Raw genomic sequence first — 12188 nt, 5'->3', positions numbered from 1 at the left:
CTCTACTCCTCCCTGCCGGCGCCCAGTTCCCTCAACCTCTCTTGCTCCTCTCTCCTCCTCTTGTTCTCGAGATTCCTCTGCTTCAACCTCTCCAATTCCTTTGCAATCTCGTCTCTATCGTACGGGATCTTGTGCGTTTGGCCTGGCTTGGGCCAGAAATCGGGAACGGTGAATTTGCCGTCGAGGTTCGTGCCAAAGTAGTACATGATGCTGATTGGGAAGAGAATGTACATCCCGAACTGGAAGGTCTGGTCAGTGTACGTTCAAGAGTATCAGGCGCGATTTGGTTGGAGTGCAAGTGGAGTGCAAGTGGAGTGCAAGTGGGATTATTGGTGTAGTCGCTTTTAGCAGAGATGCGCGAGGCGCTATAGGGATCCTATCTACGTACCTTGAACACTTCGAGGTTGGGGCCACCCATCGTTGCGGTATCTAGTCGACGTGGTGTGGTATTTGCGGCGCACTCCGGAGACTTTCGCGCTTGAGTGGAGTGATGATGGAGTCGAAGTTTCGCAGATCTGATCGGTGATGGTTCGGGGATAAGAGGTTAGATCTAATCTTCAGCCTTACCTCCGCGCGTTTCCCCACTTCCAAGCTGGGGAAGCCGTAACCTTCACATGTGCCTGCAACTTGGAATTTATTTCCTACCCTGCTTCTGAACTACTCCCGTATCCATAGTATCTCCATCTCCGTTAAGCAATGAGAGCTATCCGCTACACTCCACTCGTCAACGCTGTCGCGCTCGGTTGTCCTAACAATGCCTATCCCGTCTCCGCATTCTAGCCTCGGCTCACTGACATCCCAACTAAGAATCTCTCAAGCACTCCAACAAACATAACCAACGTCTCACCCAAGAACACATCCAGCTTAAACACCATAACCAACACCTCGACTCCCCAACGGCACCCCACCACGCAAACCCACCCAACATGTCCTCCTCAGACCCAATTATCACAACCTACTCCGGCAAAACCGCCATAATAACCCTCAACGTACCCAAAAAGCTAAACGCCCTCGACGCTGACACCTACTACCTGCTCGCCCGCGCCATGAACGAAGTCGCCGCCCGCCCCGACATCTACATCACCATCCTAACCGGGCGGGGCCGTTTCTTCAGCGCAGGCGCAGACGTAACCTTTGGCTCCACCACCGACAGCAGCGCCATCGACGAGCGGCACCAGTACCTCAAGTCCTTCGTATCCAACAACCTGCACATCACACATGCGTTTTACACGCATCCCAAGATACTCATTACGGCGCTGAATGGACCGGCGGTGGGACTATCAGCGGCGTTGATTGCGTTTAGCGATTTCGTGTATGCGGCGCCGCATGCGTTTTTGCTTACGCCGTTTAGCTCGTTGGGGCTTGTTGCGGAGGGCAATGCGAGTATGGGGTTTGTGAGGAGGTTGGGTATTGCGAAGGCGAATGAGGCGCTTATTATGTCGAAACGTATCACTTGCGACGAGTTGGTAGCGACGGGCTTTGTCAATAAGGTCATTAACGCTGGCGTCGATGTCAAGGATGAGAGCTACAGTGATAAGTTCCTGGGTGAGGTTAGGAAGGAAGTTGAGGAGAGACTAGGGGATCATCTCAACAGCGAGAGTTTGGTGCTGATCAAGGAGTTAATTCAAAAGCCGTATAGGGAGGCGTTGGATCGACAGGGCGTGGAGGAGGTGATGGGAGGATTGCAGAGGTTTTTGAAGGGCGTGCCGCAGAAGGAGTTTGCGAGGCTGGCGAGTGGAGAGAAGAAGCATAAGTTGTAGATTTGGCGAGGCAGTGTTGGTAAGAAAAGGGAGATCTACAGAGCGCACTTGTCACGGGAAAATGTTTGGTAGTAGTGGAGCGATGAAGACGTAAGCTATAGTCTCTAGCCCAACGACACACCCTCCGTAGCCAACAGCTCTCCGCCCAGCGCATCCCCTTGAGTAGGACTCGCAACATCCACAACCGGTCTACTTGCCGTCGTCGTGCTATCCGCCAAATTCTCCAGTGGGCTCGGTCGATGCGGCGGCGGTCTGTTCCTTTTCTCCTCCTGTAGCTGGTGCTGCACATAGCTCGTATAGCGTAGTGCAACGAAGAGCATAAACGCACTAACACCGACTGTGATGGCTGCGCGGCGGGTAAGCACCCATCGGACGCCTTCGACCTCGGATCGCGCGTCAGAGTTGAGCGCGACGGTGATTTTGTAGTTGAGTTCTTGGATCTAGAGAACATTACTGTTAGTATGTTGCGTCGAAGACGAAATGTGATGAACATACCTTGGTCTCCATAACCCTCTGTTCCTGCCTGACAGCCATCTTCCTGTCGTCGAAAAGCCCCTTAAGCTCGTCTCGGAGATGAGTCGTCTCCTGTCCTAATCTCTGCCCCAGGATATCGACCTCGTGCTGCAATTGCCCTCTTTCCGTGCGCATCCTCTCCATTTCGCCTTTCTTCGCGTTGCCTATCTCCGTCTTCAGTTCGCTACACGCGGCCCGGAAGAGGTATGTTTCATTTTCCACATTGCTCTTGCTGACGAGCTCCTTGCGCGCCAACTCCATATTGTCCAAAAGGGTTTGTCGCACAGCTTTCATTATGGTGATGGATTGCTCGGGGGTGTATGAGGATTGCGAGAGCTTGCGCACGAGACCGTAGGTATCGAAATGGTGGACATATGGCGGTGTCTTCAGGTGCGGTGCCTTGTGCGACTCCTCTTCAGCCGCGGTGGGAATGTGCAGAACGCTGTCGACGGGTTTCGTATCGCTTTTCTTGGGAGGATCAGGCGCCGGCGTTGTTGGCGGGGCGGTTTCTTCTGTTGCGCTTGCTTGAGTGGGTGTGGTTGGACTGGTTGTTGCTGTTGGCGCATCTTCCTCTACTTCTTCGTGTTCATGAACGGGGTCTTGCGGGGGTTTCTCGTTGGACACAGGCTCCTTTTCTTGAGGCTCTTTAGGGGGCTCTTGGTCCAATGCTGGAGCTGCGTGCTCATATGCTTTTCCATATCGCTGTGTGCTCGGTGGCTCCGATTGGCGGGGCGAAGTCGTGAAATGACGGCGTGCTTGTCGCGTGCGGGAAACAGATGGCGATGCACGCTCTTTTGTGATCGACGCGCCTACTCGCGTGGATTTGGTTGGCTGAAATAGCATAGGCCATAGGAACGGCAGTCTTGGAGCAGCCATGTTGTCGTGTCGTGGAAGTTGCGAAGTTCGAGCTCGAGGTGGAATCCTCAGATGCGACTTCGGGTAGTATAGGCCTTGGCGGGGGATCTGCCATCCTGAAGTGGATATCCATGCCGAAGCACCACATTTCGACATCGGAGGAAAGGCATCATCTCAAACTTCTTCTGTCATTAAAAACTGCACGATCCTGCTGACACTGCAAATATGTATATTGCGGTCTTTTGGGGTCTTCTACAGACACGTAACTCATGATTTTAATGTCTGTAACTCATAACCGAAACATCGGTCGTCTTTCGTCATATACAATATAGTAAAACAATCAGAACTTTTCGACGTAGGCCTGTGCCTGACCAGCAACTCCACGCAATGCTAGTACTCAATCTCCTTGTCATGATACCGAAAAATCAACAAACTTTTGTGAGGTCATCAAACCCCTGGGTATATGTATATGTGTAAGACTTGTCGCAACACCGGAAACAAACAACTTTTGGTCTACAGTATCAAACGTCATGCGAAGAGCTGCTGATGGAACTGCGACTAGTCCCATCAGTGATATGCGTCGCGATACTCATGCGCTGGAATGGCGAGATTTGGTTTTGTTCGCGAGACGGCGGACTTGACAGTCCCTGACTGCCTGCAGGCGACGAAGGTGGTGGGTGGCTTGGTAAAGCATCATTCGCACCATAGCGTTCTCGGAGACGCTTGATTTCGCGAAGTCTATTACGCCAGGACGATATGGAATCACCACCCTCGCGGATGTACCAAACGCTGGCAAAGACAACGGCGTTAATAGCCATGAGGCGGCAATAGTCTGCCAGGTACTTTCCGCAAAGAATTTTAGTCTCGACGGCAGGAGATATGTCGGGGAACCCTGGCTTTGAGATGGTCTGGATCTTGTAGTAGCGATTCCTGCCGTCGGGATCTGCATCCAGTCGACGATCGACAAAGCTGGCCCTTGACTCTGGAGAAATGACAATATGTACATAATTGAAGGCCGACGGGAACGTGTCGAAGTTGTAAGGTAAGCCAGAGTCGTTGAAAATAATATTGACAAAGTCGTTGCCGATGTGTCGCTTTTTGTTTGGATACGTCATGTCGTCGTCGGGGTTGGTTGGCATCATTGTAGGAATGTGGAAGACAAGCTCCATGCAGCGGTCCCGCCAAGCATAGGTGAACTCGCCGTCCCTGTCTTCGCGTGTGTCGAGACCACCAGTATTGAACTTCGCCCCCTTCAGACGGCATAATGTACCTAGGTCACTAAGGAAAGCAGTATATGCTGGGGATCCCATATCGTTCATGAAAATGTCTCTCTCGTTCGTCTGGCCCTCGCCGATGTAGATGACACCTATTTTGTAGTTGTCTACCGTTGCGATCCGGTCGAATACAGTAATAGCACGGCGTGTCGGCTCGTCATCGGGTAACGGAATAGGTGGATTGCTCAGGTCGAGTGGGGCGTAAAATGACTGGAAGATATCGTCTGGCAGAATGCCGACATATGTGTTGGAGTAGAATGCTTGGGAAGCAAGGCCGATGGTGATCGGAACTTGATGTCGTGGTGGCGACGTGATCAAGGGCCGTACTTTGATAAAGCGGGTACCGCACTGCCAAAAGTTAGTTGATGTACTAACAACACACAAGCAGAAAGACTTACCGGCCGGCGTGTCGTGACAACAGAGGCACCGGTTCTTGCAGCGGTCTCTATTGTCACAAGAGCATTACCAACGATCCATGTCTTCTTCCAGACTTCTCCATCGCCAGGCTTGAAGGAACTTTCCTCGCGTGTTGTTTCATCGCGATCTGTATATGCTACCATGTTCATAATGTCCAGAATGACCTGTCCTTGCTCCTCCATGATCTGCCGTCCGGAGCTGTCGGTATAGTGTAGATTCTTTGTGATCCATGGTATCTGCTTTGGGCGGTCCTCCATCTTCAACGCCATGAACCAAAATGTGATGACGTAATACGCGAGGGAATATAGATACTGAGGTAGGTCGTCCTCGACGCTTCTTGGCTTGTTGGCCCCAAGATCGGGCGATGCCGCAAAGTCTCTTGATGCGCCGCTGTGTCGCAAAGTCCGATGCGCGCTTTGTAGCGAATGCCCGTTCGCTGTCCGGTCACGCTGGTCGCGTATGTGTTGTAAGTACCGGAAGCATACACCGAAAACTAGCTTGAACTCGTCTTCGCGGAAGTTCTTGAAAAGTTCTGGAAGACGAGCCAAGGAGGTGAGGAATTCCAATATGTGTATCGCTGTAGCTGGCTTCGTGATGATTTGCGACATTTTCTGGACGATGCTATCGAGTGACTTGCTGACCGACAGTGGTATTTCGAAACAGCAGACTGAAAGTGCGTGGATGCACCATTTTGACGTTCTGTCCCACTGCACGATCCCTTGTAGGAAGGCCTTCACAAGATCATCTTCCTCGCTCTTTTCGAAGTACTCGTGGTAGCTGATGATGATTGTTAATATATGGAATAGGCAGACGGCAACATCAGCCTTTTTCAGGAGCGTGTGCGGCGGTGGTTCGTGGAAGCTTGCATTCCGTACTTGTTCGCAGAGAACATTTCGTAACATTTTGAGCTGGGCGACACAACTGCGGACCAACGCTTGGTTGGAGAGCTGAGGCCCAAGATGAACGAGTACGTAGCTATAAATCTCCCAATCAGGTGGTCTCTGTAGGAGTGAAATGATCAACTCCAGCCACAATGTGACTTCCATGTCAAGGATATCATCACTGAGAGGGTATTTCTCCGCATCAATATGGGAGAAGACGACGCGACTAGATTCAGATGGCGGTTCCTCGGGAAGTCCTTTGGGGCCAGGGTACATCCACAAAGGAGGTATCGGCTTTGATACGCGGCCCGCGGGGGCATTCGAGCGGCCGGTGTGGCGATTGAGAGAAGAACGAGGACTTGAACCAGAGGTTTTGCGTTGGTCCCGCCACGAAGAATTGTCTTCTGATCTGTTGTGATCGGATGTTGGACCATCTTCAAATTTTTCTGGCGCAATAGCAGTTTCCTCTGTACGGCAGAGCTCTGCGGCAATCCGCTGACCTTCCGATGAAGAGCTAACTATCAAAGCATGGCGAGCGTCGGCGCGCAAACGAAAGAGTAACTTGAGAGCTGTAAGGCGTGCATCATGCGCGTATGCATCTCTTCCAGCAATCTGTCTTAGGAGCTCGTAAAGGATGCGTGTCTTTTGGGCCGAATGTGTCACGCTCCGAGTGAAAAGCCGTACATAGGCAGTGGCGATGACGTTACAAGGGGAGCATCCATCTTCTTTGAACAGAAATTGGTGAGACTGCCATGACGGTAGCGAAGGTGTAGATGCAGTCCGTGGGCGGTCCAGACGCCGCTGCAAGACTTGAACAATCTCGGAGAACCGGGCGGTCGATTCTCGATCAGCTACGTACACCGCGAAATCTACTAGTTCCTGCAGAACTTCAATGTCATCTTCCATTTCAATCCGGTCCAAAAGGAGTTCTTCTGACTGCGATACTGTTTCGCTGGAACACAGCATCTCGACGGCCTGGTTAGTTTCCCGTAATGATCGGAGCACAAGCAGTCGGAGCGAGCGTGGCCGTGTGGTGTCGTTGAAGATGCCAGCGACCAGTCGATGGCAGAGGTCAAACCAGCCGGCATGGGAAGGATTGAGGTAGCGTCCGGTTACAAAGTACTCTATCACTCGCTCCGCGGTCGCGTCGCTTACGCGGTGTGAAAGGTGCAAGAAAAGCTCCATGACACTCTCGCGTTGGATGAAGTCAAGTGCGTCGCTGATGTGGTCTAATTTGACGAGAACTTGAAAGATGCCGTCCTCTGGATCACGTCGGAAGAGCTCCTGGTGGGATGTTGCATCTCTTTCATAGAACCCGGAGACATCGTTGGCATGCTCTGGTCCGCCTAGAATTCGTCAGTAAGGGGTATCCTGTGATTGAGTGTACACGTACCAGCATTGGACAGACTGTCTGCATGAGGTGATATTTGTCTTTCAAGGACGTCCTTCTTCGCACTGCTTGCATGATCTGTTGATCTGGATGCTCTGGTGCTGACACGCTCGTCGTCACGCTCGGCGCACACACGTATGACCTGCAGCAGGTCCCCCAAGTCACTTTCAGCAAGCAAGAGATCCCTCATGCCTTCTTGGGCGAGAACCGCATCTATCAGACTTATGATTATCTGCTCTTGGTCGGTGCCTGGTGTCCTGATTGAAGCTTTCAGGGCTGGGAAGAGCAAGGACATAGGGACCTTGGGCAGCTCGTTGCGACCATCTTCCAAAAGCAGAAGGCGCAACACCAAAGTAGTGCCCCTGTACATGCTGTCTAGCTTCTTCTTGAGACTCTCGTTTTCCAGAGTCTCCCGGGATGGGCCATCTAAAAGCAGATGCAGCAATTCAGAAATGGCAGCTTGTCCGACATGGGACTTGAAAAGGTTGCTCAGCGTATTCCAGGCTTGATCCTGGAGATCGGTGATCCTCTTATGGATTTCACACAGAACTTCGAGACAGGGTCGCAGGGATTGCTTGGGAATATGCACATAGGTGATGATTGTATCGAACAGCTTGACGCCACATTCCACATCGGGGCGATGAGTCGTGGCCCTGCAGATGGAGACGGTGCGTCGTACCAAGAGGTCCAGATCGTCGTCGGTGAAGACTTTGGCATTGAACTTGCAAATATCTGTGGCAAACTGGAAGGCGCGAAACATGTTGGCGACTTCTGGAGGAGGATTGGCAGCACTCCTCTTGCCGTTGGATTTGCCCCTCAGGCCGCGGAAGGCATCGCAACTGGCCTGGAAGCAGCTATCGAGGGAAGTCAGGATGAAGGAGACCATGCCCGACTCGCAGGAATCAATGTTGCGCCCATCGTTGGTGAGGGTGGCGATGACGTCGAGCCTTCTGTCGAAGTAGCGATCGTTCTTGCGCAGACAGGCGGCGTCGAAAAAGAGAGTGCGCTCGATGCTGGCCAGGTCGGAAAGCGATGCGCAGCTCTTGAGAAGCTTGTATCCCGCCTCTGCGACATCGTCTGGCTGCTCGGGAAGGAGCAGGTCACTTGCGACCGACCACAACGCCAGTATATTCTGCACCGGATACGCCTCGAGGATGTCGCATATCTTGTCCACGGCCACGACGCGCTCGGCAAATGGGCGATTGCGCTGCAGCTGGTCTATGAGGTCGTGCAGCTCGGGAGGCCCGCCCGTCACAGGCTTGCCCGTCCGCTGGCCTGTGACCTGGCTGATGCGCTGAAGGGTACCGTCGGCTGAGTGCGGGCTAGGGATGGAGCCGGGACGGATGGTGCCCAGCGAAGGTGTGCGCGCAGGCGTGCTGGTGGCGGACGAGACTGAGGGCGGCGGCGTCGGGCTCTTCAGACGGCCGCCCGTCAGAGAGCGGAAGGCCGTGAAGAGCGCCTGGGTGGAGGAGCGGCGGTCGGGCGTGTGGGGGACATGATCGGCCGGCGGAGACATGCGTTGGTCGCGGCGGCGCAGATGGGGTTTGCCTGGTGGAGAGTGCGAAGGCTCGACGACTACGGCGGAGAGGGCCCAAGAGGATGTCTATGAGAGTAACGCAGGCGCATCGAGTCTATCATGGGTGCTGGGCGGCGGAGAGGCGGGGCGGCTGGGGGAGCCCATCTGGGGGTGGAGGAGGAGAGGAAGGGGTCACGCCTGGCGGGAAGGCAGCGTCGTAGCGGACTCGACCTTGCAGCTTGCTAGACAGCAGCACGGCATCCAGAAATCGAGAGCAGTCGTCGCCGGGCAGGGCTGGGGTCATGGCCCTGATCCCTGCACACAGAGACAGGCCCTAGCGCCCCAAGTGGGACACCCCAAACAGCAACCATCGGCCAAACAGTCGAGCTCTTTGTCCACCAGCCACCCGTCCACTACATCTGCACCCCTACGCCCGTCACCATGGCTGCTGATATCGCTACCCTCTCGCAGCTGCTCCAGGCGTCGCTCGACCCGCGGCAGAACAAGCAAGGTGCGTAGCAGTGTTTCCCGCAGTGCTCATGTGGTGTAGCCTGCATTTCTGGAAAGAGAATGCGCGTACGCAGGATAGAGAAAGACTAGCCTCTGTATACCTCAGTATATGCGCATTCGTCTGGAATCCAGGCTAGCATCTTGCCCCTCCATCCCCCACACCACGCAGCATGCAATGCTAACTTTTTACAGCGGAGGCCGCAATCAGCGAAGAGCAGAAGAAACCCGGCTTCTCCCTCTCCCTCCTCCAGATCGTCGCCTCGGACGCGAACCCCCAGACGACCCGACTGTCGGCCGCCCTCTACTTCAAAAACTTCGTAAAGCGGAATTGGGTCGACGAGGATGGCAACTACAAGCTGCCAGAGGCCGAAGTCGTGGCCATCAAGAGGGAACTCATCGGCCTCATGGTATCCGTACCCGCAAGTCTGCAGGCACAGCTCGGTGAAGCCATTAGCGCCATTGCGGACAGCGACTTCTGGCAGCGATGGGACACCCTAGTCGACGACCTCGTCTCGCGCCTCACACCGGACAACACCGTCGTCAACAACGGCGTGCTACAAGTCGCACACTCCATCTTCAAGCGCTGGCGGCCGCTGTTCCGCTCCGACGACCTCTTCACCGAGATCAACCACGTCCTGTCCAAATTCGGCACTCCCTTCCTCCAGCTGCTCGAGAACACCGACGCCCTCATCACAAACTCCCAAGGCAACCCCCAGGTCCTCAAGAGCGCCTTCACAACGCTAGATCTCCTAGTCAAGCTGTTCTACGATCTTTCTTGCCAGGATCTGCCCCCCGTCTTCGAAGACCACATCGGAATCATCTCAGGCCTTCTCCACAAGTACCTCGTCTTCGACAACCCCGCCCTACACACCGACGATGACACAGAGTCGGGGCCGCAAGAGTACGTACGCGCGGGCATCTTTGAGGTGCTCATGCTCTACATTCAGAAGTACGAGGACGCGTTTGGGTCGCACCTGGGTCCCTTCATCGAGAGCACCTGGAGTTTCCTCATGTCGGTCGGCCTCGAGACCAAGTATGACATCGTAGTCAGCAAGGCGCTACAGTTTCTCACCGCCGTTGCATCCACACAACACGCCGAAGCCTTCAACAACGAGTCTGTCCTAGTCCAGATCATCGAGAAGGTCATCTTGCCAAACCTTACTCTGCGCGAGTCTGATGTGGAACTGTTCGAAGATGAGCCGATTGAGTTCATCAGGAGAGATCTGGAGGGGTCCGACAACGATACGCGTCGACGTGCTGCCACCAACTTCCTGCGTAAACTCATGGACCGCTTCGAGGGACTTGTCACGACTACTTCCCAGAAGTACATCGACGCCTATCTTCAAAACTATGCGGCCGACCCCCAAAACAACTGGAAGTCAAAAGATACCGCAGTCTACCTCTTCACCGCCATTGCTGCCAAGGGAACCGCTACCGCTGGCCAAGGTATCATGAGCGTCAACGAGAACGTCAACATTTTCGAGTTCTTCCAGACACACGTCGCCGCTGACCTTCAGGCTCAGAACGTATCGCCCATCTTGAAGGTTGATGCCATCAAGTTCCTGTACGTCTTCCGCAGCCTGCTCTCACCAGACCTTTGGCGCGCTGCTTTCCCCCTGCTCGTGAACCAATTGGGCAATGACAATTACGTCATCCACACATACGCTGCCATCGCTGTCGAGCGTGCTCTGTACATGACAGATGACAAACGGCAACCCATAATACCAAAGTCAGACGTTGTTGGCTCATCGAAAGACTTGTTGACGCACTTGTTCAAGCTTATCACAATGAGCTCTGTCCCGGAAAAGATTCAGGAAAACGAGTTCCTGATGAAGTGCGTTATGCGCGTACTCATTTTCATACGCGATGATGTGCTGCCCATCTGCGAGTCGATTCTTCAAAGCTTCATCAACATCGTCAAGGTCATAAGGCACAACCCTAGCAACCCTCGCTTCCAGTACTACATGTTCGAAGGTATAGGAGCACTTGTCCGCTTCTGTGCCCCGAAGCATCCTCAGTTCTTCGAGGAAAAGCTTTACGAGCCGTTTGCAACCTGCTTGCAGAACAACGTGGAGGAGTTCTCTCCGTACATATTCCAAATCTTCTCCGCGCTGCTAGAGGCAAACCCTTCAGGCCAACTGAGCGAATACTACAGGGGTGTATTCGGCATTATCCTCAAGGGTGCGGTCTGGGAGCAGCGTGGTAACGTACCTGCGTTAGCCCGACTGCTGAGTGCAATGGTTGCTCGTGACGCACAAAACATCGTGGCAAGCAGCCAATTGGAGCCTATTCTGGGTATTTTCCAGAAGCTGGTCACTAGCAAGGCTCACGAGACATACTCGTTCGAGCTGATTGAAGCTGTCGTTGCGCACATCCCAGCGGATGCGCTACAGCCTTACTTTGTCACCATCCTCCAGCTAATGCTCACAAGACTGTCAAACATGAAGACAGAGAACTTCCAGCAGCGCTTCATTGCGTTCTACCACTTCGTTTCAGCGCGACTGGACAAGGGGCTTGGTGCCGACTTCTTCATCAAAGAGTCTGATAAGGTTCAGAATGAGTAAGTGAAAGACTCTCCAAATTGTAGGCATCAATTGCTAACTTCGCAACAGCATCTTCAAGCCTATTTACTTGACTGTCATTCTTCCCGACACCCAGAAGCTTGCCCGCCCAACCGACCGCAAGACCGCAGTTGTGTCGTTCACCAAGTCTCTGGGCGATGCGGAAGCTTTCGTTAGCCGTTACCCCAAGGGTTGGGCCCTTACCACACAGCGCTTGATCGAGCTACTGGTTAACCCGCCTATGCCCACCTCGGCAGATGACATCATCCCCGATGCCGATGTTGACGAGCTCGGTTTTGGTGTCGGCTTCACCCAGCTGAACACCTGCAAGAAGGCTCCACGCGATCCCTTCCCGGACATCACGGATGTGAAGGCTTGGGTGGCTGAATATTTGAAAGATGCGGATGCCCGTCACGGCGGCCGTATCGTCAAGATTGTGCAAGAACGTTTGGACGATGTTTCGAAGCAAGCTTTGGCTGCTTACTTGAGCTAGCCATATTCAAGAGGCACT

At 53.7% G+C, this 12188-nt stretch overlaps 4 protein-coding genes across 4 annotated transcripts; 2 read left to right on the top strand and 2 right to left on the bottom strand.

Moving 5' to 3' along the window:
* Positions 1 to 2: 2 nt before the first annotated feature.
* Positions 3 to 418, bottom strand: J4E92_009708 (uncharacterized protein; the record flags this gene model as incomplete). The annotated part of the gene is made up of 2 exons (XM_051501051.1): positions 3 to 239; positions 389 to 418. The coding sequence occupies 2 exons, from the start codon at positions 416 to 418 to the stop codon at positions 3 to 5; spliced, it is 267 nt and encodes an 88-aa protein (XP_051348782.1).
* A 508-nt stretch (positions 419 to 926) lies between these two features.
* On the top strand, positions 927 to 1760 carry J4E92_009707 (uncharacterized protein; the record flags this gene model as incomplete). Its single annotated transcript, XM_051501050.1, has 1 exon — positions 927 to 1760. The coding sequence occupies one exon, from the start codon at positions 927 to 929 to the stop codon at positions 1758 to 1760; it is 834 nt and encodes a 277-aa protein (XP_051348781.1).
* A 104-nt stretch (positions 1761 to 1864) lies between these two features.
* J4E92_009706 (uncharacterized protein) lies at positions 1865 to 8606 on the bottom strand (the record flags this gene model as incomplete). Its single annotated transcript, XM_051501049.1, has 5 exons — positions 1865 to 2200; positions 2256 to 2941; positions 3718 to 4750; positions 4801 to 7046; positions 7094 to 8606. 5 exons carry the CDS (start codon positions 8604 to 8606, stop codon positions 1865 to 1867), a joined length of 5814 nt encoding a protein of 1937 aa, XP_051348780.1.
* A 441-nt stretch (positions 8607 to 9047) lies between these two features.
* Positions 9048 to 12170, top strand: J4E92_009705 (uncharacterized protein; the record flags this gene model as incomplete). Its single annotated transcript, XM_051501048.1, has 3 exons — positions 9048 to 9117; positions 9309 to 11676; positions 11729 to 12170. 3 exons carry the CDS (start codon positions 9048 to 9050, stop codon positions 12168 to 12170), a joined length of 2880 nt encoding a protein of 959 aa, XP_051348779.1.
* Between the last annotated feature and the right edge of the window lie 18 nt (positions 12171 to 12188).

This window comes from Alternaria infectoria, assembly GCF_024043175.1.
Source record: "Alternaria infectoria strain BMP 0036 chromosome Unknown scaffold_26, whole genome shotgun sequence".
NCBI lineage: Eukaryota > Fungi > Ascomycota > Dothideomycetes > Pleosporales > Pleosporaceae > Alternaria > Alternaria infectoria.
This window is presented reverse-complemented; position numbering and strand designations above follow the sequence as displayed.